This window comes from Magnolia sinica, chromosome 19, assembly GCF_029962835.1.
Source record: "Magnolia sinica isolate HGM2019 chromosome 19, MsV1, whole genome shotgun sequence".
NCBI classification, from domain to species: Eukaryota; Viridiplantae; Streptophyta; class Magnoliopsida; order Magnoliales; family Magnoliaceae; genus Magnolia; species Magnolia sinica.
Window position 1 is genome coordinate 14,281,102 of NC_080591.1, and position 23,058 is coordinate 14,304,159.

Genomic DNA, 23,058 nt, shown 5'->3' on the forward strand with positions numbered 1-23,058 from the left:
AAATTGGTCGAATTTTTCAATGAAACTTTAGTGATTGCTAAAAAAGACATCAATGCACACTTATAATTCAAAACATTACAAAAAAACAAATACACATAATAGGTTTTCTTTGTATGGGGTCCTAATGTATGTGTTGCCTAATTGAATTGATGCAATTATATTCAAAGTCTACTAATATAATTTATTAATGTAAGAAGACCTATGTTTGATTTTATGTTTGGACACAAATTACAATTGATTTGCGAGAAATTGGAAATTTTTGATTTTTTTCAATTTTCCGCAACTCGACCCTTCTCTTCCAAATCTCAAAATTGAAGCTCTCAATCCATGATTTTTCAGGCAAAACATGAAAAATCATGGATTTGTAATAATTTGACACTGATTTACAGAAAAAAAGGATTGAAAATAGAAAATGCTCACCAGATCAAACATGTGGGAATCATATCCCATTACTTGTACGTTTTGTATCACACAAATGGGATACAAGATATATCATGGGATATATCGGCTGATATTGTTGATACTTAAAACACTGGTTGGGATAGGGCTTAGATGATGATGATGATGATGTCAAGACATGGTTATTTGATGATTGATAGATTCTTTTCCATAAAGCCTGTGATGGGTTAAATTGTGGGTGATGCTCCTTTACATCTAGTGGTTTGATGCCCTCTTCTTTCTGTTCAGGTTCCTATATTCTTGCATTTCTGTAATGTTTTCTTTCACTGGAGATCCCCCCCGCCCTTCTTTTGAAGATCGCAAATTTATTAAAATCCTGAAGGCAGCAGAAAACTGGAGATCCAAATTAAGACCTAAAATCTTGTATGCAGAATCTGAGATCGGTTTCTTTCGATTTGGGCTCAATTTCCCTGCTCATGCTGCACCAATTTTTGGTGTCAGAGCAAGTTTTATTCTTCTGGAACTCATTTTTCTTTTCTTTTCATGGTTATCCGTTCTTTTCATCTAATCTATTTCCTGCATCAAATACCGGTTTACGGATCTTGTGCTGAAAATAAATATTGACACGGAAACAATTGTTTGGTTTTGAAAATGTTTCTGCACCAATCTGGTATGTTGAAAAAAATTCAGATCTGACACTCAATTCCTACGTTAAGTTTTTACTTTCAGATCCACTATCGATTTCGTTTCCTGCAGTCAACTCTGCTACTAGTAGCAATCAGATTCCCCTATCATGATTTCTGTTGCAAGTTTTTTGTTTCTAAATATCACTGCTTAGTTTGTTTTCCACTTTCTTTGACTTGTTTAATGTTTTTGGGTTTCTTATATCTGCATCAAGTGAATATTCTGACTCTATTATGCTTTAAATCCACGATTTGTGGCAATTGGTTAAGCCTCTTTTCTTATTTTTCTGCTGCATAAAACCAGAACGTGTAAGTTTTCCTGCTGAAACCTGCTTCTGAATCTATTGTTTGTGTCTTAAGTCCTGTCTTCTTTACCAAATAATGTTGGAAACACTAACAATTTTATTTATTAATTTTAAAAAAAAATTTTAAAATTTTTTTTCAAAAAAACAACAGAACTCTGCTACTGTAGGTAAACGGTTAACTAGCTCCCTGTTTGTCTGCAAATATATTTTTTCTTTCAGTAGACAGAGAAAATGATCTCAGTTCTGCTGCTGCAAATTAATTCTGCAAACATACGTAACACTTCAGGTGCCTCAGTTTCTTGCAGCTAAATTGTTCAGCTTCACCATCCATCTAGTGTTTCTCTGTTTTCCTGTTATGGAGCAATCAGAACTTGAATTATATAAACTGCTATCGACAATCTTTTTCTGTATCAGCCCATATTTACTTCTTTCTTCCACACACTTGCCTTTCACTTCATTCTAGCCATTTCCGTTACTTGTTCTAGTTGAGATGTCTACCAGAAGCAGTCATTTCTATCCTCTTTATGACAGTCCACCCTGTTATTTTAGTTATTCGGAGATGCTGGCTCATAGTGGAAAAATCATATGGGATCCAGGATGATGTGGGAAATATTGTGACAATTGACACACACCAACTAATGGCTCCAGTCAATCAGTGGATCCACCATAGAAAGAGATGTTGCAAACCCGTACTGTCGTGAAAATTCAATAGTGAATATGCTACTATGACGAAGCCTAAGCTCCTTGAGAAGGAAAAGTAGCATGAAAATTGAGTGGAAGTGTCTGAAGAAAGCATCACATTCCAAGATACTGAACACAAAGACACTGTTGGATCTAGTGATGGTTCCATGGATAGATTGACTGATAAATCTACTATTGGATCGACTCTTGAATCCATTGATGGATCAATTGAAGAATTTACCAATGGAGTGACCAGCAAAGCTGTAGATGAGTTGGTTTCTGATTCAACAATCGTGTTGACAGAAGAATTAATGGATGAGTCTAATGATGGATCAAAAGAAGGATCTATGAACATATTTGGAGAAGAATCAAAAGATGAATCAACAAAAGGATCGAACAATGCTGGATCTAATGATGGATGCATCTAACGATGGATCTGTGAAAATGACAGAGATTAACACCTAGATCAAGGGACACAAATTTGTTGAGTAATTCAGGGCCTGGAAAGGAAATTGAAGACATAATGAAAGGTTCAGGTTACATGAAAGCACAAGAAGATGCAAAGTGGTCTGCAGTTGATTCCAGCCTGAATTTTGTGAGATGACTTGTAGGATTATGTCAACTGCTGCCAAAGCCAAGGAAGATGCGATTTAGAGGACTGTAGCGAAGCACAGAAGTAGAGAACTGGAGGGTGGGTTCTTTTCAAGTATAACTGGAGTTTTGTGAGAGACTTGTAGGATTATGTCAACAGCTGCCAAAACCAAAGAAGACATGATATAGAGGACCATGGCGAGGCACAAAAGTAGAACTAGAGGCCGGGTTCTTTTCAAGTTGTGTTTTATTTTTATATTTTGCATCTCGGGTCAAAACGGGTGTGCCCGACTAGCGATCAGATTAGGTTGGTGGGCCTCACAGGTGGCAGTCAGATTGTGGACTCCACACCTGTGCACTATGGACATGTGTGCACTGTTCGTCTGTACATGTGTGGATTTGATAGTTAGCTAGTTAGTTCATACTTTTAGCTAGCTTCTTATGTAATTCAATTTAAAGAAGTTTTCTGTTAAAATCAAATTGTCTAGCAAGCAATAGTTGGATATTTATTCAAAATTTGAAAAGTGTGGTGTGAAAGGTCTACATATGGTAGACTTTATGGATGTTGTAGAGACATGGTATTCATGCAACCAAGCCACTCGATCATTAGATTGAGGCCTAGATTGGTTCATATGAATGACCATCTATGTGATCAAGCCAATCCAAGGCTTCATTCTACGTAACTGGTCTAGATCAGGCCCATCCAAGGCTCCAAACATCAGATCAAGCCCATCCAAGGCTCCAAACATCAAGTCAAGCCCTTCCAACCGTTCGGGCTGAAAATCAGGATTATTCAAACAACCAGATTGAATATTTGGACTACATCAAAGGTCCATATTGAGCCAATTAGTGATCTGGACCTGGTCAAGGGCTTTGATGACAGATCAGGACCAATTACCTATTCAGTTGGATTGGTGGAACCCACCGATCCATTTAGACAGTCTTGATGTAGACCGTTGGACCATGTGGCCCAATGTTCTATCTGTGCCCCATTTAAAGGTTTATGCACAATCTTATGAAGGAGCCAAGATGGGTCCACTTGATCTCACTTCAGACAAGTCTTCAATTTAATGGGGTCCATGTAATCTGCGTTGTCCTTGTAGCTGTTAAAAAGTTGATTTCTCATCATCTTGCAAACAGAGCTCTAATATTGGTACAGTCTGGTCATCCTTACATGCACAAGAAACAGACCTGCCCTTTTATAATCTGTTATGGCTTTCAGGCTTTCATTCATATTTCCAACACTTTATTCCTTGCCTTTAATCTATGTAACTGCAATCTATAGCCTTGTAACTTGACCCTACAATATTAAAGCATTCATCATTGTTTAGACTTCTCTCATATATGCATTTTAGTGTAGTTATATTTCATGGCAATTCTAGTTGATTGCTTGTAGACAGTTCCTAAGCATTTGTCATTGCATCTACTTCTCATATATGCATCTTTAGTGCAATTGCAAATTATAACAATCCTAATTGATTGCTCATGTCCCAGGCCAGTGGTCGTGAGCTCCACTTTTCCATGGTTGATGGGGACTTTAAGAAGTTCGAAGGAAAATGGTCTGTGAAAGCTGGCCTAAGGTTGGATCTCTTTACGCCCCTCTTGAATTGGTTGGGCATTGTGTCTTAACCGTCATTCTCCTTTACCTTCGCTCTTTGCATTCTTTTCTCGCCTTTGGCAGGCTTTTTGATATATTATTGTTAACTCTATAAAAAAAAAAAAACCAAAAAAACAAAAAAGTTGGCATAATCCTAGGTTCCACAAAAACGATTATTCTTAGCATTTCCTTTGTCCTACATGGACCCTTAAAAGAACTGGAGTACCGATTCAGATACTGAGATAAGGAACTCTCCTTCTGTAGACTCAAGTTCATTTCTGCCAGGGCTTTGAACACTTGGCCTACTAGTTATTTGAAACTTCGAGCATTCATACTACCTGGGATACAAACCAAAGTTGTAACTACTTTTATGGAGATATATTAACACGATTATACTCATAAGTTGTATATCCTTGCCGTAGTAGCATTTCATGAGAATTTGGGCTATAGAGGATGCCTTGTACTGGATATGCGTACTTGTACTTGGGTAACATAGCGTGCCACAAGTAACAAACACAATAGAGCCAAATTGCAACATAGAGATTGTTTAGGAAAAAGTAAGCAGCTTAGTGGAACTACAAGGATAGGATACAGGTCAAGGCCGCTGATTTTCCTTTAGCTTAAATCCAAATGGGCAACCATTGTCCTTATTTGCTGAAGATTTTGTGATTCTGCCATCTGAGATCAGAAGTATCAAAATAAAAACTTGTAGAAGATTGAATTATTCATGATGAAGAACGTTTACAGGCAAGCCTTCTCATTCCCCCTTGAGGACCCTTATTTTGAAGGGCAATGAAGTGTTTTTTTTTGATAGGTTATCAGAATTTATTAAAAGAAAAGCGAAAACAAAACAACACAGCAAAAGAGAAAAAAGCAGGCAGCAAATACAAAGTACTTCAAAAAAGGGCATCAACCAGCCACCCACAGCTGAGACTACAACCAGAAACACATGCCCCAAAACAAGATTACCTCAAACCCCAAAGGGCAAATTCAGCCCTAGATGCTCCTTGTTTGGCCATAGCATTGGTCAACTCGTTGGCATCTCTCCCTCTCTTTTTTTTTTTTTTTACACGCACACACACCACCACACACGCCATGGTGGGATTTCACCACCTATGGGTAGTTGAACCCTCAACCAGGTGTTGAAACTCCTGAGAGTCTACCACTGGAGTAAGAGTAAGGACCCAACTCGTTGGCATCCCTTGGCACGTGTGCAAGGAAGACCAATCCCCTTCTAGAAGCAAAGACCCCTCACTTCTTCGGTTCTTCCACTGTCCACAACACAAATTTTATTGTGAGAAAAAGAACAAGAAAAATACAAAGGGCTTATAGCTAGTGAACCCGGCGTTACTCCATCTCCTGCGAGGCTATGGCTCACCTCATTAGCTGACTTCGGCACAATAGAGCACTGAACAGAGCACACAACAGAATTCAACAACTTAATCTTAGAAATACAGTAAATGAGTCTCCAGGGCCCCTATTGAACTCCTGTAGCCTACTGCAATGACTTGCTGTGGATCTCCTTTGTTAATTGGCTCTCCATGAAGCAATGTGGAGAATAGACAAAGCTCTTCTCTTAGCTCAAACTTAGATGCATCGGACAATCCCACCTTCCCGTAGGGTCCAAAAATGCCAACTTCACCTCTAATTTATCATTTGTCAGAAGTCACCCAAGGAGCAACCAATTCAGCTTGAAGGTACTAGATTGGGGCAGTTCCCTTGAGGCAACTCCCACTTCATCGGAATGGAATGGCCCTCCCCTCCCACCCAAAATCCCTCTTCTACTTTCAGGGCTTGTTTGTTTTACCTAATACCACAATAAATACAAGGATAATCCTAATGATGATTAATTATGATTGTTTGGATAGAGATATGAAATGCTAAGTCAATTGCCACTGGTGTGAGGGGCACGATCCCAACGTAATTTTCGCAGGGATTTTCTGCAGAAATGAAGAGACTTCTTGCCGGTTCGGTAGTCCTCTGGTCTACCTGTGACTCTATGCATGTAACAGATACTCCTTAGTCCGCATCTCGTAGTTGGCACCGCTGCAACTGCAAACCGTCTAGTGTCGGACATTATCCCAGGCGCTCAACGGCCCCAAGCTTTGGATCAATCCTCGTACACCCCAACAGCCTTACTGCCTTGAAATTCCTGCAAAATGACAGCGCGACAATTAGGCAGCCTGTTCGAGGAAGGCTCGGTCGAGATGGACGGTGTGGATGAAGCGGCCAGTGAAGAAGGGTCATCAATGGCAGATGAGGGAGTTGGGGTTGTATTGGGAGGGAGGGAGGAGGGATAGAATGTGGACGAGGGGGGAGGTGTGGTCAAAATGGGAGGTGGGAACTAGTGATGGAGGGTTGGAATCAATCAGGAGGGCTCAGGTGATGATGATGATGGCGATGATTAAGGGAGTGGAGTTGCATGTTGAAAATGACAGGCTTGAGGGATTTGTCTTTGAACTAGAGATTGGGGAGGCTGAGGGGCTTCTTTAAGTTCCTTATGGGGTGTTATTTTCTGGAGAAAATGGCATTTCTCTTCTCCTTTTTTTGAGGGCTCGGGATTTACGAATTTTTTAGATTGGGTGGGGTTGATTTTCATGAATTTGGGTGTTGTCGTCTGGTTCTGCTTCCTACCTGATGTTGTTGTTGTGCTGGACTCGGGTGGCAGTGTTGCAACAGCACTGACATCGCAATTGTGCTGCTCGAATAGCTCTGTGGGCCCCACCATGATGCATGTGTTTTATCCACGTTGTCCATCCATTTCGCCATCTCATTTCAAGGCATGAGCCAAAAAATGAGGCATATCCAAGATTCCAAATCTCAGGTGGACCACACCACAGGAAACGGTGGTGATTGAACGCCCACCATTTAAACTTCCTAGGGCCCACTGTAATGTTTATTTTTCATCCAGCCTGTTGATTAGATCACACAGACTATGGATGAAGATAAAAAATAAATATCAGCTTGATCCAGAACTTTTGTAGCCCCCAAAAAGGTTTAGTTTTTTGCTGTCCCTGTGTGACCTTATTGATCAGATTTTAGCATGAGGAAGGGGGATCTTTTTAATGGTGGGCATTCAATCACCACTATTTCCTATGATGTGGTCCACCTGAGATGTGGATCTGCATCATTTTTGGGCGCATGGCCTAAAATGATCTGAAAAATGGATGGATGGTGTGGACAAAACACATACACCATGGTGAGGTCTGCTGCAGAGCTTTTCCAGCACCACATAGTACCAATGTTGGTGTTGTGTGCTACACTGTGCAATCTAGGCCCGCTGTTGCTGAATGTTGATGCTTCTATGAGGTGCTGTTTTTCAGATTTTGGGGGTTAGTTGTTCAGCTTTGGTGGAACACCATACTTATTTTAGCATTTATTAGGCCATTTCACAAACCATTCCAAACATTGGAATTGTCGCACCAGTTGCATTTCACATAGGATGAAGACGGAACCAAACATGGTATGAGTGTAGTCAAAATTTCTCTGATAAGAGGGGACAGGTAAAGTAATTTGTAATCATTACCTATTTGCATTACCTTACTGTGGTAATTTGTAAAACAAATAGGCCCTTGGATGAACTCCTAGAAGGAAAAACTGATTCTAATATCATGGGGATAATTCTTCTTTTAATTGACTCCTCCGAAGCTACCTTACTATCGAAGACCTACTATTCCTTTCTTTCCAAAAACCTCACTGCATGGCAAAATGGCATTATGTTCCACACAATATTCCTCTAGGAACAAAAGGAGCCGCAATTCCACCCACCCATCACCTCTTTAACACATGCATTCATAGCCACTTTATCCCCCAAAAGAAGAAGAAGAAGAAGAAGAAGATTCCACACAGAATTGGCCAACTAGCAAAAGAAAACAAAAGGAAAAAATTTCACATTGCATTGAGGACCCTGTACTGATGATTCCAATGGTGTCAAGGTTCGAAGTCAGTGAACTATGGAATTGAGCTTATTTAATATCAGCACCATCACTCCAACTTCTTTATCTTTGCTCATTAAAGAGATGGGCCTCTTATGAGTCAAGCAAAAACAAGAGATCTCATTCTTTATGTTGCTTTTTTGCATCGAACCAATGGAATCCTTCTTTAGGCAATCTTCTTGACATCAATTTTGTATCAATGGCATTTTCCTGCTGCTCTGCCTCATTTGTCTTTAGACTCTTTGCTCTAAACATTTGGAGCTGCACCCCCATGTTCATTCAAGTCTCTTAACCTATGAGGTCTGTTATTGGATCTAGTGGCTCTCCCAAACCTCAATCCATAGGGACATCTTAATCATTCTTATTCTCCTTCATTCATCTATCATCCCTCCATGCTTCCCCACAATCACCACTACTACCTCCATTGCTGCTGTCACCACCATTACCTCTTTGATGTCTCCATACTGTCTGTCCATCACCTCTCAATGAAAATACGGGATACTACTTGTTCACTTTCGCCCGCTGAACTATGTAGGCTGGATTTCCTCAATGTGCATAATATACCTATGCATTCATATTATTCCCTTAAAGGTGTTAACCATGCAAAATCTCATTTCCAAGACTGCAGACACATGGCTAACTTGGTTTCAAAAAAAATGAAAAAAGAATAAAAGAAGATATTCTTAAGGTAGTTTCTCTCTCACATTCAAACTTTTTAATGCATTTTTGGTTATACAGACCAAAGCTGTGCATCAAAGTATGACAATTCTAGTTGTTCTTCATGCTTTCTGGGACTAGGAAGCCATTCATGTTTGTTGCACAAGGCCATGAATTTTTGAAATAGTTGTTGCATGATTTTTATTGTTTATCATGATTCATGATTGGGTATCTCTGTGTTTGTTTTATGGTAAGTGATGTTGATTTGAAAATGACTGACAATTTCAAATCTACTCTTATTGTTTCTCTTATTTATAAGTCATTATTATTGTATAGAAATGTTCCCTTCTCTTGAATTTTTTAGGCTACCATGCCAAATACTTGAAAACACTTTCACACATGGTACCTATCCCATGTGTCTAGGTAATACAATATTGTCAAGTTTTTCTATTTTGATATCTCCTTCCGAGAAAATAAATGCCAGGTATCTCTTTATTAACCTTTCACTCCTGGTTCCTATGCGTTTCAGGTCTTCAACAACAATTTTATCTTATGAAGTGAATGTGATCCCAACATTCAACTTCCCAGCCATTTTTTTAGAGAGAATTATCGGGTCAGATCTTCCTGTGAACCTTAGAGCCTTAGCCTGTAGAGCAGAAAGAAATTCTGATGGGAATCAGAAAATCCCAACTGTTGGAAGCGCATCCTATACTTCCTCTTGCAGGGACTTGTCAGATGCTTTTCCTCAGACAGATAAGCTTCTTGCCAACGAGTTCAAGGGAAACTACGGCAGTTCTAATTTTGGACCCTTGCTTGCTCCATCTCCTAGTGAGGTCAACAGCAAATGGGGTGTATTTGGAAAAGTTTGTGCACTTGATAGGCCATGCATGGTAGATGAAGTTCATCTTCGTAGATATGATGGCCTATTGGTAACTCATTGTTTCTGCACTATTAACAGCTGCCATTCTTCTTCAATGGGAACCCACTTTATCATAGTTTCTCTGATGAAATGGTTTTGGGCTGAAGGAAAATGGTGGGGTCCATCGATGTGTGGTCGCTAGCATTACTGTCAAGGCACCTGTTCGTGAAGTATGGAATGTTTTGACTGCTTATGAGACTCTGCCTGAGTAAGCATTTATTTTCCATGTTCAATGTTCCTACTTTTTTTTTTGCCCTTTTTATCCACTTCCTGACTCAAGTTAGTTCATTACGCACACCGTGTTCCAAGTTGTTGTTTTTTTTTAAAAAAAAAATTTTAACTTTTTTTAAATTTTTTTTTTTTTTTTTCAGCTTATTACCTTCAGAACATCATAATCTTTATCATATATATGCTCATGTACTGTGTGCATTTTGTTTATTTTTTCTTAAGCCTGCTCTCTCAATTGATGATCACTTACCAAAGTAGGTTCAAATGTCTGCCCCTGATTTATCATCCCTTATTTGGAACGTTTCAATGATCTCCAGTGCTATATGCTCCAACCTCTCCAATTTGTATGACACTCTTGCTAGTTGCTACAGATGGATTATTTTTGCATCAATAAGCCGACATCTGCCATTGTTAATCCAGTCTAGCAAGGGAACATAAAAACATCCTCACATGCTAACAACTTCCTTTCTTAAACAGTTTTCAGATTTCCGATGTGCTGATATGTTAAATTAGGTGTCCACCTCAACCAGAGGTTAAACAATGTGATTAGCTCTCATATGCATTTGATGTGATTCTGGTGTCTAAAAAAAGACAATATTCACATTCTTGATATTGTTAGTTCCAGAATAATAAATGTGGAGATCCATTTTAGTCCTTGAGACAAGTTCCTGAAAAATATGGTAGCGGCAATGTTGTAAATTGCGTTTAGTAAGGGGTTGTTTGGCAATCTGGAATTGGAATAAAATCCAGAAGCACTAATTCCCATGTTCGGTCGGGAGTTTTGGCAGATTTGAATTCCAGCGGGATTTGAAATGCTAATTAGAAGCAGCTTTTCAATTCCTGGGCAGAAGCCGGCTTGCAAATTCCAGCTTATCAATTCCTCCCCAACGGTTGTTTTCTTGAAATACATATTTAAGGAGAGCACCAATAGGTAATAAGATGAGGGGAAGTAGACTTTAGATTATCTGGTCATGTGCAACGGAGACCAAGAACGTGCCGGTTAGCAGTAGTGACTTGGTAGAAGTTGAAGTCTATAAACATTGTTGGCAATATTGATACTATCGGCTGATATATTGGCCGATATTATCGATATTTCAGTCCAACGATACGAAACCCTCAGAAATTCGAAAAATAAAGAAAATTTGATAGAATACTTTGTATCGTGCGATATATCGCAAGATGTCGCAAAATCTTGGCCGATATTGCTGATATTGCAGAAAACATATATAAAAAATTTCTCTTATCTTTGTGATCTTCCTAAGGGAGTCACTTCCGTTTGGATTTAGTGGGCTGTGGTTGACATTGTTGGATCATGTAAGAAAATCTCTAAAACCTTTTTTTTTTTTTTTCTTTCTTCGAAGATAATTATTTTGGAAGAAAACCATATTTCCAGTGAAGATGATGGGGATTTGGGTTGGGATTTGTGAAAAGAAAGATTTTTGGGAATGTTGTGATTCCGGTGAGAATTTGGGATGGATTGCACTGTTTTCTCGACTGGCTTTAGCAAAGAAGAGAGTCAAAAGACTCACGTTAAGTTAGGGAGAAAATTAGTTGTTATGCAGATAACAACTTAGTGGGTGTTAACCTTACTGTGTGGGGTCCATCTTGATTAATGTGTTTCATATCCACGCTGCTCTTACTTTTTTTTTTTTTTTTTTTGATTATTTAAAGATGTTATCCCAAAACGTAAGCAGATCCAAATCTTGGGTGGACCTTGGGAATTTTTTAATGATGAGCGTTCAATCATCACTGTTTCATGTGGTGTGGTCCACTTGAGATTTGGATGTTCTTAATGCTTGGGACCATGACCTAAAATGGGCTGGAAAAACGAATGGACAAATTAGATATATAGCATAACATCAAGGTGGGCCCTATGGTAAGGTTAACACTCACAAAGTTGTTACTTGGGAAACACCTAATCCGCACCCCTTAACTTCAGGGAGAGTGGATTCGGTGTGACCCGACTGCATGAAAGACGGTGCGGCCCTTTCGATGGGGAGATATCATTTTGGGTCATGAGGAAAAGAATGAGGCAAATCCAAAGCTCAAGTGGACCCTACCACGGAAAACAACAGAGAATGAACGGCTACCATTAAAAACTTCTTTGGGGCCACAGAAGTTTTCGATCAAGCTGATATTTGTGCTTTCCTTTCATGCATATCTGTCTAAACTTATGAACAGGTTGGATCTCAAATAAACATCGTGGTGCGCCCCCCCCCCCCCACCCCGCGAAATGGTTTCAAGCTTTAATGGTGGCATCACTATCCCCGCTGTTTTCTATGGTGGGGTCCACTTGAGCTTTGGATTGGCCTCATTCTTTGGCTCATGATCTAAAATGATCTCTCTAAATGGATGGACGGTGGATACAACACATACGTCATGGTGGGGCCATAGTCAGGGTCCCACCCAAATCCTTGTTCGGTCGTGCACGGATTGGGTACTACCCCGCCAGGTCAGACGTGGATTTCTTGCGAAAGCCTTCCACGGAATGTTCCTTTGTTGGGATGGTAGGTGGGGCCCACCGTGATGTTTGTGAGACATCCACTCTGTTCATCCGTTTTGAGAGCCCATTTTAGGACCTTGGACAAAAAATGAGGTGGATCCAAACCTCAAGTGGGCCGCACAAGAGGGAAAACTGGGGAAAGTTTCTTACCCTTAAAACCATCCTGGGCTCCACTTTGTTGTTTATATGCCATGCAAACCATTTATAAGGTCATTCCCACTGGGATGAAGTGAAAGCACAAAAAATTTGTGGGCATACGAATTTTTCAACGGTGGTCATTGAATCCCAATGTTTCCTCTCGTGCGGCCCACTTGAGTTTTGGATATGCTTCATTTTTTTGTCGCATGTCCTAAAATGTGTTCTCAAAACGGATGAACAGGGTGGATTTCTCACAAACATCATGGTGGGCCCTACCTAGCATCCCAGCGCAAGATGTTGGCCTAAATTTGCATCTTGCAGATTGCCTACTGAATAGTGCTCTGTGAGGGCCACCATGATGTATTTGTTTTATCCATGCCGTCCATCTATTTTTCTAGATCCTTTTAGGCCATGAGCTCGAAAATGAGAAATATAAATTCAAGTGGACCATATATTAGGCAGGTTGCACTATATCAGACCACTGTCTATCCATTGATTTCAAGTGGGGCCCCACCTGATAAGTGAACCGGCTCAATTTACAGGTCGGAAAGGACGTTAAGAGATGCATGTGAAGGTTCATATATGCTGTGTATGTGATTATTTATCTATTCGAACTGTTTGCACTTTTGAAGTCGATCATGTGGGTCCACCTTTAGATGCCCGTCACTCTAAATATTACTTTCTATTATATTATCTGCTTTTGAATGAATTGGATGTGATTTCATACATGTCTTCATACATTTATAAATGTTATGCATTATATTTTAATATAGTTGGCTTTGTTCAGACAGACAACGCATAGCTTAGGACCCTATACAAAGGAAATCTATTATGTGCACTTTTCTTTTTTTTCTTTTTTTTTTGAGATGTTATGATTTAAAAGTGTGTATTAATGTTTTCTTCTTTTTTTTAACAATCCCTGAAGTTTCATTAAAAAATTCAACCATTTTCCTAATGTTTCTCCATGTTTTCCAAAAAGTGTGATAAATTACCTGATACAAACGATATATCCCAATTCCCATGCGATAACTGATACATATTTGTATCCCAAGGGTGCGATACATTGCGCGATACCGATATTTCAAACGTTGGCTATGAAAGGGCAAGGGGAAGGCCTAGAAGGATGTGGGTGGAGGTGGTAAGAAAAGACTCAGTGCCTTATGGTCTAAGTCTAACTGAAGTCATGGCCCTTCATAGAATGGAATTGCAAAAAAGTATTCATGTAGCTGACCCCAATTAGTTGGGATAAGGCTTAGATGTGATGATGATACCTATGTAAGGAGAGCAGCATGATGTCTCACTCCACACACACGTCCCCACAAAGCATCCACTACTTCATTATCTTCCCTAGTATGCACAAACAAACATTTAACTTCTTTACTCTCCTTCAACTCCTGCCACTGGTGATCTCTCTAACTTTGAAGGAATTAGAACTAATAGTGCCAATTAGGATTTTAGAATCACTTTCTACCACAATCTGACAAAAGCCAATGCTAAGCAGTAATGGATTTCATCAACCAAAGCTCTAAATTCTGCAAGCATGCTTGAACATTTCCCATAGAAATGAGGATAATAAAACAAAAGAGACAGAACAGAACCGAAGAATTCCACCTCCAGCTAACCCAAGATTTACCTTAAGAAGTGTTATCGTGCAACCCATTGGCGGTTTTAGCCAAACCACAGGGGTCATACGATTTTGTCTCCTTGAATTTTAACATGCACACATTCTATGGCCAGCCTTTTCTGAAAAAGTGCGTTCCGTATCAAACATTTAACCTTCGAAAGCATTCTTCAACCAAATCATCTTGTTGCTTTGAGTTCTTTGAGCTGAAAAGTCTTGTCCATCACACTTACCTCTAATATGACCATTCCGAACTTCATCAAGCACAACTCTCAATTGCTCCACTGAGGATTGCGTCTTTTCTACCCAAGCTTTAATCTATGATGGCTTTTCTGTTGAAACCATAACTTTCTACTTGGATCTTGAAACGCTTGCCCACTCTCAGATATGCAGGACATGCAATAGCTTCTTCTTTCAGCAGGGATTAAGAAATAAAAAGCATCACATAGTTGAGTAAGAGCATCTTTTCCTTGCAAGTTTCAGTTTCTGTTCTATGTTGATGATGGCAACGTCTTTGATAATTCTGGTTGGAGAATAAAATTGTAAAATTTTCTGGAGCTATCTAGATGTGTTCTCCTCATTTTTGTAAAAATTCATGTCATTCTTATGAGCGGAAATACATAAAATTCCAGAGGAGAAATCATCTGAAAAATTACAGCTTTTCTGGATAGCAAGTGTCCCTATAGTGATTCTTGGTGATCTTTAATTGGGTTTTAATCTCCTCCAGTTTTAGAAACTATATTGAATAAGCTTTCATTTGGCTTTTGAATCACATCAATTGGAGTCATGCACAAGCTATGGAAATTTGAAGTTTGTGCTATCATGGGTGTCATTCATTGTTCATGCGGAAACCCTTCACCGGTGAATCATCACTGGTTTTCCATTTTCAGTGATCCATCCAGTTGCCATCCGTTGACCCAATGTCAGGAACCCAACAATTCCCAACAAAAGGAGCATAATATATATAATTTTTAAAGGTCAAAAGGAGTGTCTTATTGTTTGGATTCATGAAGTTATGGCATAAGTTTGGTGCCAGCTGCCAAGCTGGCACAACTCTCCTTTATCTGGTCTTGGGATTGGCAATGAGAGCAGGCGCAATGAAGTAGACTATTACATAGGTTGATTGCCATCAAGTGCTTTCTAGTAGTCTAGTACATGGGTTGATTACAATTGAGTGACAACCTATGGTCTAACTGATGGTCCGGCCCTTGATAGAGTGTAATGGCAGAACAGGATTCATGTGGACAACCCCAATTAATTGGGATAAGGCTTGGATGATGATGATGAAAGGTCAAAAGGAGCATAATAATAGGATATTTTGTAACCAAGTAGCTCAAAAAGCTGTGTTCCTAACTGCAAAGTGGATGCCTAGGCCTGTGGTGTGAGGGCTCTTAGGGATTGCAGTAGGGATCTTTTTGTGGGTAGTTGGGAACTGATCCCTTGATATTTGACGACAGATGATTCCTCGCCATCTCTCCTCCTCTGATTTAGTGTGCCAGTGAGGTCTGTCTCCGTGTTGGTTTCTCTTTTAATAAATTTATTGACTAAAAAGACGGGGACCAACAACAACAACAACCATGTTTGAAGTCTTGGGGCTGTTATGTTGACCTTAGAAGCATCTGAGTCCTGTTATCACGTGTCTTACAGATTATAGTCTGACATTTTCACTCTTTTATAGTATACTTTCATGTACTGATAAAATAGATGTCTGTTACATTTAATGCTTCATATTTTATGTTTTAATTAACAATCCCATAAGAATCTTTCTCAGATTACTCTTTGTAGTGTGTAAACTCATTTTATCAAGCTCTATTGGTCTTAAATTGTTTTTCCTGATTTTCTTCTCTCATGAAGCTGGTTTTCACAGGATAGTTCCAAATTTAGCAATCAGCAAGATTTTATCGCGAGAAAATAACAAGGTTCGCATTCTTCAGGTACGAAGCAGGATGCTATATTATCTAGTAAAGGAACTTATTCTTTCTCAAGTGAACATTTATTTTATCTTCCTGAGTTTTGGTTTCTTGTTTTAAACGTGATACATATCTCTTTCCTTGCAAAGAGATAACTTGCTTATTGGACTGTTATTCCTTAAGTTCCATTCACTACTGATGTTCAATTGATGTAAGAACTGTGGTTCAAGGATAATCTACACTTCCATCATTATGTGTCTTAGATATACTTTGGCTAGAAAAAAATAATTTTATTAAGAAAGCAAGAACAAAGATGCAAAAAAGATGGCCCAATAAAGAATTGGCACTTCAAGCACAAACGGTGGCCAAAGACCAGCTATAGAGCCTTACATAATAAGCCCACCCAAACAGAAAACCTCATCTTCAGGAACCAATAGTATGATTCAACAACTGACCGATAAGGAAAGGCTGAACTCCAATCTCTCAAATCACCACACTCTGCAATATGTGAAGAAGGCAAACCATCAAACAATAGGAACTGCAAACCAATGCCGAATCCATGAATAACCAAAAGTCCAAAATACATAACAGACGAGCAATCATCTCTGAAGGCAGCCTCCCTGATTACTTAAAGGATCCCACTTAGCCATTCATAACTTGAATGGCCCAGAAGAAGATGATGCTGAAAGTCACAGGAGAGATCGAAAAATTGATGAGAAATAGCTCTTGGACTGCCATATAACATCCAAGAACTGATCCCATTCAATTCAGAAATTTAGAATGATCCGAAGTTCTCTGAACTCCAAAGATGCCTGGTGCCTCTCCAAAATACCAAGCAAAGCAGGCCGACTATCTTGAGGAGATGAGAAACAGTGGACAGCACAGCGATGCAAAAAGTACTGCAGCAGCTGCAAATCCAATTGAAATTTGAAGCAGATCTCCAAACAAGAAGAGGACTGCCCCATACAAAGAAGCAGCACAAAGGAGACCCAAAATCAACTATGAATGAATTTCAAACTGGCTCAAACAGAGGCTATGAATCTGACAAAATCTTCAAGAAACTTGACTGAAGAAGCATCAATGCAGGCTTTCAGAAAACCTCTTCACATTGAATGGATAAAAAAACTGCAGGTCCCTAAGAAGCTAGGTATCCTTCTCCAAGATTAGCGAGATTGCAAGCTGATCCGAAAACCTGAAACCAAGCAACATATCGAAGACATTAAAAGAAATCCCCGAGCCACCAGTAAGCAGAAAACTCTGAAGATACTTATAGAATATAGTACAAGCATCAATAGAAGCAGCAGCACCAAAAAAAAAAAAAAAGGAAAAAGAAAGAAAGAAAGATATATATATATATATATATATATATATATATATATATATATATATATATATAAAGAAAAAGAAAAAGAAAAAACCAGAACAGCATAATGTAAGCCTCTTGATAAATCCTGTGGAAGTACCAGTCTCCTTCAAGATTGGAGAACCACAGCCCATACGTGTATTCTCTAGATTGACCTCCATCCTAGCTAAAAAACTGGAGCAACACTGCAGCAAGAAATATATGTGCCACAACACCTAAATCTGTAAAAACCTGAGCAGAAGTGCCCGCGTTTCTCACAGCTAGTTGCGGCTGAAGGAATGTCACCCAATACACTGACTGCGATCTTCCTGGACCATGATGATATCCCAAGATAGCCCAAAAATCTGAACAGTCCAAGAATAAATAGGAAAAAGCCCTTAGAGCTTGTTGGATTTGTTGAAATTTAAAAATGGAAATTGCTTTACTGTGGAAATAAAATTTCCACTGTTTGTCTTTTTTCCATTTTTTAAAATTTTAATTCAAAATCAGTTTCCATTTCTTCATATTTCCAGGAAATGGCCCTTTTTCATTTCCTTTCTAAAACGAAATACAATTCCTTGGAGTGGAAAATCCATCTCGTTCTGCTCTTTCCACAGCTCAACCCTACTTTGTCTCCTTCACCATTTAGATGATCTTAACCATGTGGGCCCTTAGTCAAATCTAGTCATTGGTATTTCTACATGAAACCTACCTTAAAATGATCTTAATCAAGTGGGGTCTATCTTTTGTCAATCCTAAACACTTCTATTTCAACATGGGGAATCAAACTCGCGTATGTGGGGAGCACACCCACGACGTTTGCCCTTTGCCCAAACCCCGTTTGGGTGGCTCCCAGTCATTTTGCTACATCTGTAATGGGAGTTTGCAACCAATCCAAATGGGGCCTAGATCTAGCTGTGGAGGTTAGTCATTCCTCTCACTATCAACGAAGGTAGGTGAGTCATTGGTATGTTGCAAGGTCACTCGATCCTCACACCATTAACAAAAGGCACATGAGCCATTTGGATTTGGTATCGTGCAAGGTCTCTTGGTCCTCACCATCAAGGAAGGCGAGTGAACCATCTAGTACGGTTTAAGGCAGGCTACTTGCAAACCTCAAGAGGATGGGAGGCATGGGGATCTTTAAGAAATGGTGAATTCCGGCATTTCATTCAGGAAACAACACGTGCTGACAGTGCAAGTTTTTTGAGCAGAATTGTATAAATGAACAAATAATTGGCATTTGCGTAATTTCATGAATATAAACTTTTAAGGAGCTCTTCTCAAAAAGAGTAAAAAAAAAAAAAAAAACACTTTTAAAGAGCTGGAATCAGCAAGGGAGCCATGTTCAATAGAGAAGGTTCACAAATGTCAGGAGAATGGCTGGAAATGAAGTTCTATGTGTAGGGACAATTGTTTCTCAGTATAGCAACGTGATGGTTTTGCTGATCTTCATTATTCTAATTCTTTCTTCTTTTTTTTCCCGGAGTATATACCAAAAGAATAATAAAGTTCTTTAAATGACCAGAGTGGTATTTAGAATAAGTTGCAACTGCTCTTTTTCAAAATGTTAGTGTTTTTATTAATTTCGTGAAAGAATTTTCACACAGACCTGTGTTGCAGGAAGGCTGCAAGGGACTATTGTACATGGTACTTCATGCACGTGTCGTTTTGGATTTGTGCGAGCAGCTTGAGCATCAGATCTCATTTGAGCAGGTTGAGGGGGACTTTGACTCATTTAAGGGAAAGTGGCTTCTAGAGCAACTTGGAAATCATCATACACTACTGAAGTACATTGTAGAGTCAAAAATGCACAAAGATTCCTTACTGTCAGAAGCGATTGTTGAAGAGGTACATATTGTAATACTCTGATCTTGCAGATTTAGCTCAAGGGCTTTGTGGTAGTTTTGATTGAATTTTATCTACAGGAACTTAGAGAGAACCTCTTTCTATTGGATTTTCCAAATTAGTAGACTGTTTGTTGAAGTGGCCAAGTTTTTGGCAGTGTTCGAAGTATTGGTATTACACTATGTATCACACCCTTGTTATATGGAAATATCATGGGAAACATTAGGAAATATCACATGTATTGCGCAATGTATCACAGTCTGAGGGCAACATGGGGAACTATTAGGAAGATGGTGGAAAGCAAAATTCAGGAGAAGATAAAAGACATACGATTGCACACTTAGAATGCCTGCGTCCCAACTGGAGTGCAGAAAAACCTCCAGAATTCCATACTTGACCTTACTTTTCAGCTAGCTTGAAGTCTGATCAAGGACTTGATTGATACTTTCAAAAAGTATTGACTGATCTCATGCATTTATATGACCTACTTCTTGCTGATATATTGTGGAGAATATCAATTTCTCTTTATATCTGCATGTATCAACGACAATATTGTCGATAAAATGCAATTTTTGTGATACACCCCTGCTTTCCTATCAGTGACCTGCGATACGGATGGTATCGGCAGATATCTCGATACATTGAACATTGAGTTTTAGAATATTGATACTGGGATGCATATTGGATTTCTTGTAATGAAAGATATCAGCATGTGTCTAACTACACACTGTATCGTCCATCTGGTGCAATTTTTGTCTGATTTTGTGCCGAATTGCAACACACAAACTGCATCATATCATGAACTAAAAAAAAAAAACACCAATACATATTGGGTGATGCAATATGCATTAAATGATATTTAAAACCATGGAAGTGTAGTTTTCTATGTTTCTGTTGTTTCTTTCTTTCATTTTCTTAATAAAATTATTCATCTTTCAAAAAAAAATAAAAAATGGAAGTGTAACTTCTTCAGGTCATACATTTTACGAATTAATCCCTTTATCCCACTCAAGCCTTGTGTGAAAATGCCCCCGCATTAATCACCCTCCGTGAGGAGTCTTGAATACGAAACCTCCCGTTCTAATACCAATTTGATGTAGGATAATTATCACTTGCTCTAAAAGCTTGAACTGATAGAGCATAGCGAATTAATCCCTTTATCTCATAGCTATCTCATAGCCCAAGCCCCACATCCATGGGTTAGGTCCTCGACCAAACCCTTATCGTTGGCCCCAAATCCATGGGTTCCACCCCCTCGTGGGCTCCAAATCACATGGGTTCCGGCTCACACGAGCCACATGCTTCACACGGGCCCCAAATCACATGGGTTCCGCGGGCCGCCCACCCCGAGTGTGCCTCCGCATCCCACGGGCCACCCCACTCAAACTCGGTGTGAAAATGCCCCCGCAATAGGTGACCTATCATTGATCTGAACCATTCATTCATTCATTCATACAACCAAACACGTGTGCGTGTGCTTGTGTGTGTGCGCGTGTGCGTGCGTGCGTGTGTGTGTTCGTGTGCGTGCGTGCGTGCGCCTCTATATTAAGCGGTGTATGCAAAGGTGCAGCAACTAGTCTGTTTTTTTATAAGAAAAAAATTTGCAGAAGCAGGGTTTGACCAATTGTCATTTCTGATCATTTCAGGTTGTATATGAAGATCTACCATCAAACCTTTGTGCCATCCGTGATTATCTTGAAAAACGGGACCCCATTGAGTCAAATTCTTTGACGACATTCAGCCATCTAAAATATCCAGTCGAACAAACTGCTCCATCTGATAATGACAGGAATCTTGAGCAGAGCAAACCACCTGCTCCATCCAAGAATGGCATGCATCTTGAGCAGAGCAAGCAGCCTGCGCGGTCCGTCAGTGTCCCAAATCCACCTCGACAGAGACCAAAGGTCCCAGGCTTGCAGAGGGATATCGAAGTGCTTAAAACTGAACTCCTCAGGTTTATTTCAAAATATGGGCAGGAAGGATTTATGCCCATGAGAAAGCAGCTCCGTTTACATGGAAGGGTGGATATCGAGAAGGCAATCACACGCATGGGTGGTTTTAGAAAGATTGCATTGTTGATGAACCTTTCCCTTGCTTACAAACATCGAAAGCCAAAGGGCTACTGGGACAACCTTGAGAATTTGCAGGAAGAGGTAAGTTCAAGCATAACATCAGCCAGTAGTAGCTTTCATTCACCTCTGGCTTTCTTTTTTCTTTTTTTTCTTCCTCTGGGGGATCATGGCTCTGTGTCCTTTATGATCCTTCTTGCTTCTCCATACGCGATACACCTTAAGAACCATCCAATAACCATAAAAAGAAGAAACAAAAAAGAAAGTAGGAATCTGAATGTCTAAATAGAGGAAATATACAATGTTTTGTCGAACATTTGCTTAGCCCAATAAACTGTACATGTTGGGTCAAATTGTAGTTTGGTAATTCCCCAAGAATCTGCATATCGGATGATCTTAACCATCCAATTTGGGCCCTGTTAAATGGACAATTGATTGTAATTGTTCATTTTTATCACATAGCTATAGTGGAGACATTAGGGCATGGCCCATTACATGATGGGGCCCACTAGTCCAATGGTTTAGGTTACTGAAATGCAGTCCCCACCTGTACCTCTGCTGGATTGAAAATTTTTTTGTTCCTTTCAGCCAGGCATCATCTAGCACCTCGTTTAGATATCTTGATAATCTGAATTCGTTACAGACATTTGTTGGATTTTGTATTGAAGGTTAATTCCATTCCATCACCGTAATAAAGGCTCAAGTGGACTTTCTTGGTAGAGTTTAATGATTTGCTTTTATCATGCAGATAAGTCGATTCCAAAGGAGCTGGGGAATGGATCCAGAGTACATGCCTAGTAGAAAATCTTTTGAGCGGGCAGGTAATGGGAAAATATATACTTTCAATGATTATCTAGTGTCATGACCTGGACCGAGTTTTAGATGTAAGTAATCTTAGCCATCCAATTCTGATAGGATAGTAGCCAATTGTGTGGGTAACCACCTGCTTTCTTGGGGGCGTCAAACCCATCTAGTTTCAGATGGCAGTCTCCACATGCAAAAACCATGTGATCAAGATCTTAATTACTGCAGATTGTAAATCCATGGTAGGAAATTACACCTGGTTCTTCCTAGCCTCTCGTGTCTTAAATGGGCCAATTTAATGGCAATTCCATATTGAAAACTTCTCTAGGAGAGCATCTTGCTAACATTTCCCGTCCTATCCAATTTTCAGTGTCCATTTTCATGAGTTCTGCCAAGCCTATAAGCACATCTCGCCGTGCGCAGAACATGCATGTGAAATCCATGCAGCTGATTGGATAGATTCCATCATGTATGTGTCCTGGTCCAAAATGAGGCTTGTCCACTCATCAGGTGGGCCCCATGATTTTGTTCAATGTGGACTGTTGATCGGGTTATCCAACTTACCTTTTTTTGTGCATGTGCCATCCACCCAATTAGTGGATCGGTCTGATTTTCCAGCCACGGCGGACCTGTCTGGTGAACAGCTTTGATTCAGACGTGTTCCATATGTGCATGCACTTGCATTAGCAGAGCTATCAGTTTCATTGTTCTCTTGTTAGTTAGACAAACTTGAGTGGTTGCAGGAGTACCAATTACCAAAAACTTGCAGTCGTGTTCCCACTACACGAATCAAGCTGACTGCTATGCTTTTTTCTTTTATTCTTTTCC

At 39.6% G+C, this 23,058-nt stretch overlaps 1 protein-coding gene across 1 annotated transcript in view; it reads left to right on the forward strand.

The window, feature by feature from the left end:
• LOC131234527 (uncharacterized) overlaps positions 1-23,058 on the forward strand; it is a 28,468-nt gene that overhangs the window by 5,150 nt on the left and 260 nt on the right. The window contains exons 4-10 of the mRNA XM_058231467.1: positions 4,154-4,239; positions 9,378-9,777; positions 9,875-9,975; positions 16,125-16,191; positions 19,133-19,360; positions 21,004-21,510; positions 22,175-22,247. Of these exons, the coding sequence (XP_058087450.1) occupies positions 4,154-4,239; positions 9,378-9,777; positions 9,875-9,975; positions 16,125-16,191; positions 19,133-19,360; positions 21,004-21,510; positions 22,175-22,247 (1,462 nt within the window). The remainder of the gene's footprint in view (positions 1-4,153; positions 4,240-9,377; positions 9,778-9,874; positions 9,976-16,124; positions 16,192-19,132; positions 19,361-21,003; positions 21,511-22,174; positions 22,248-23,058) is intronic.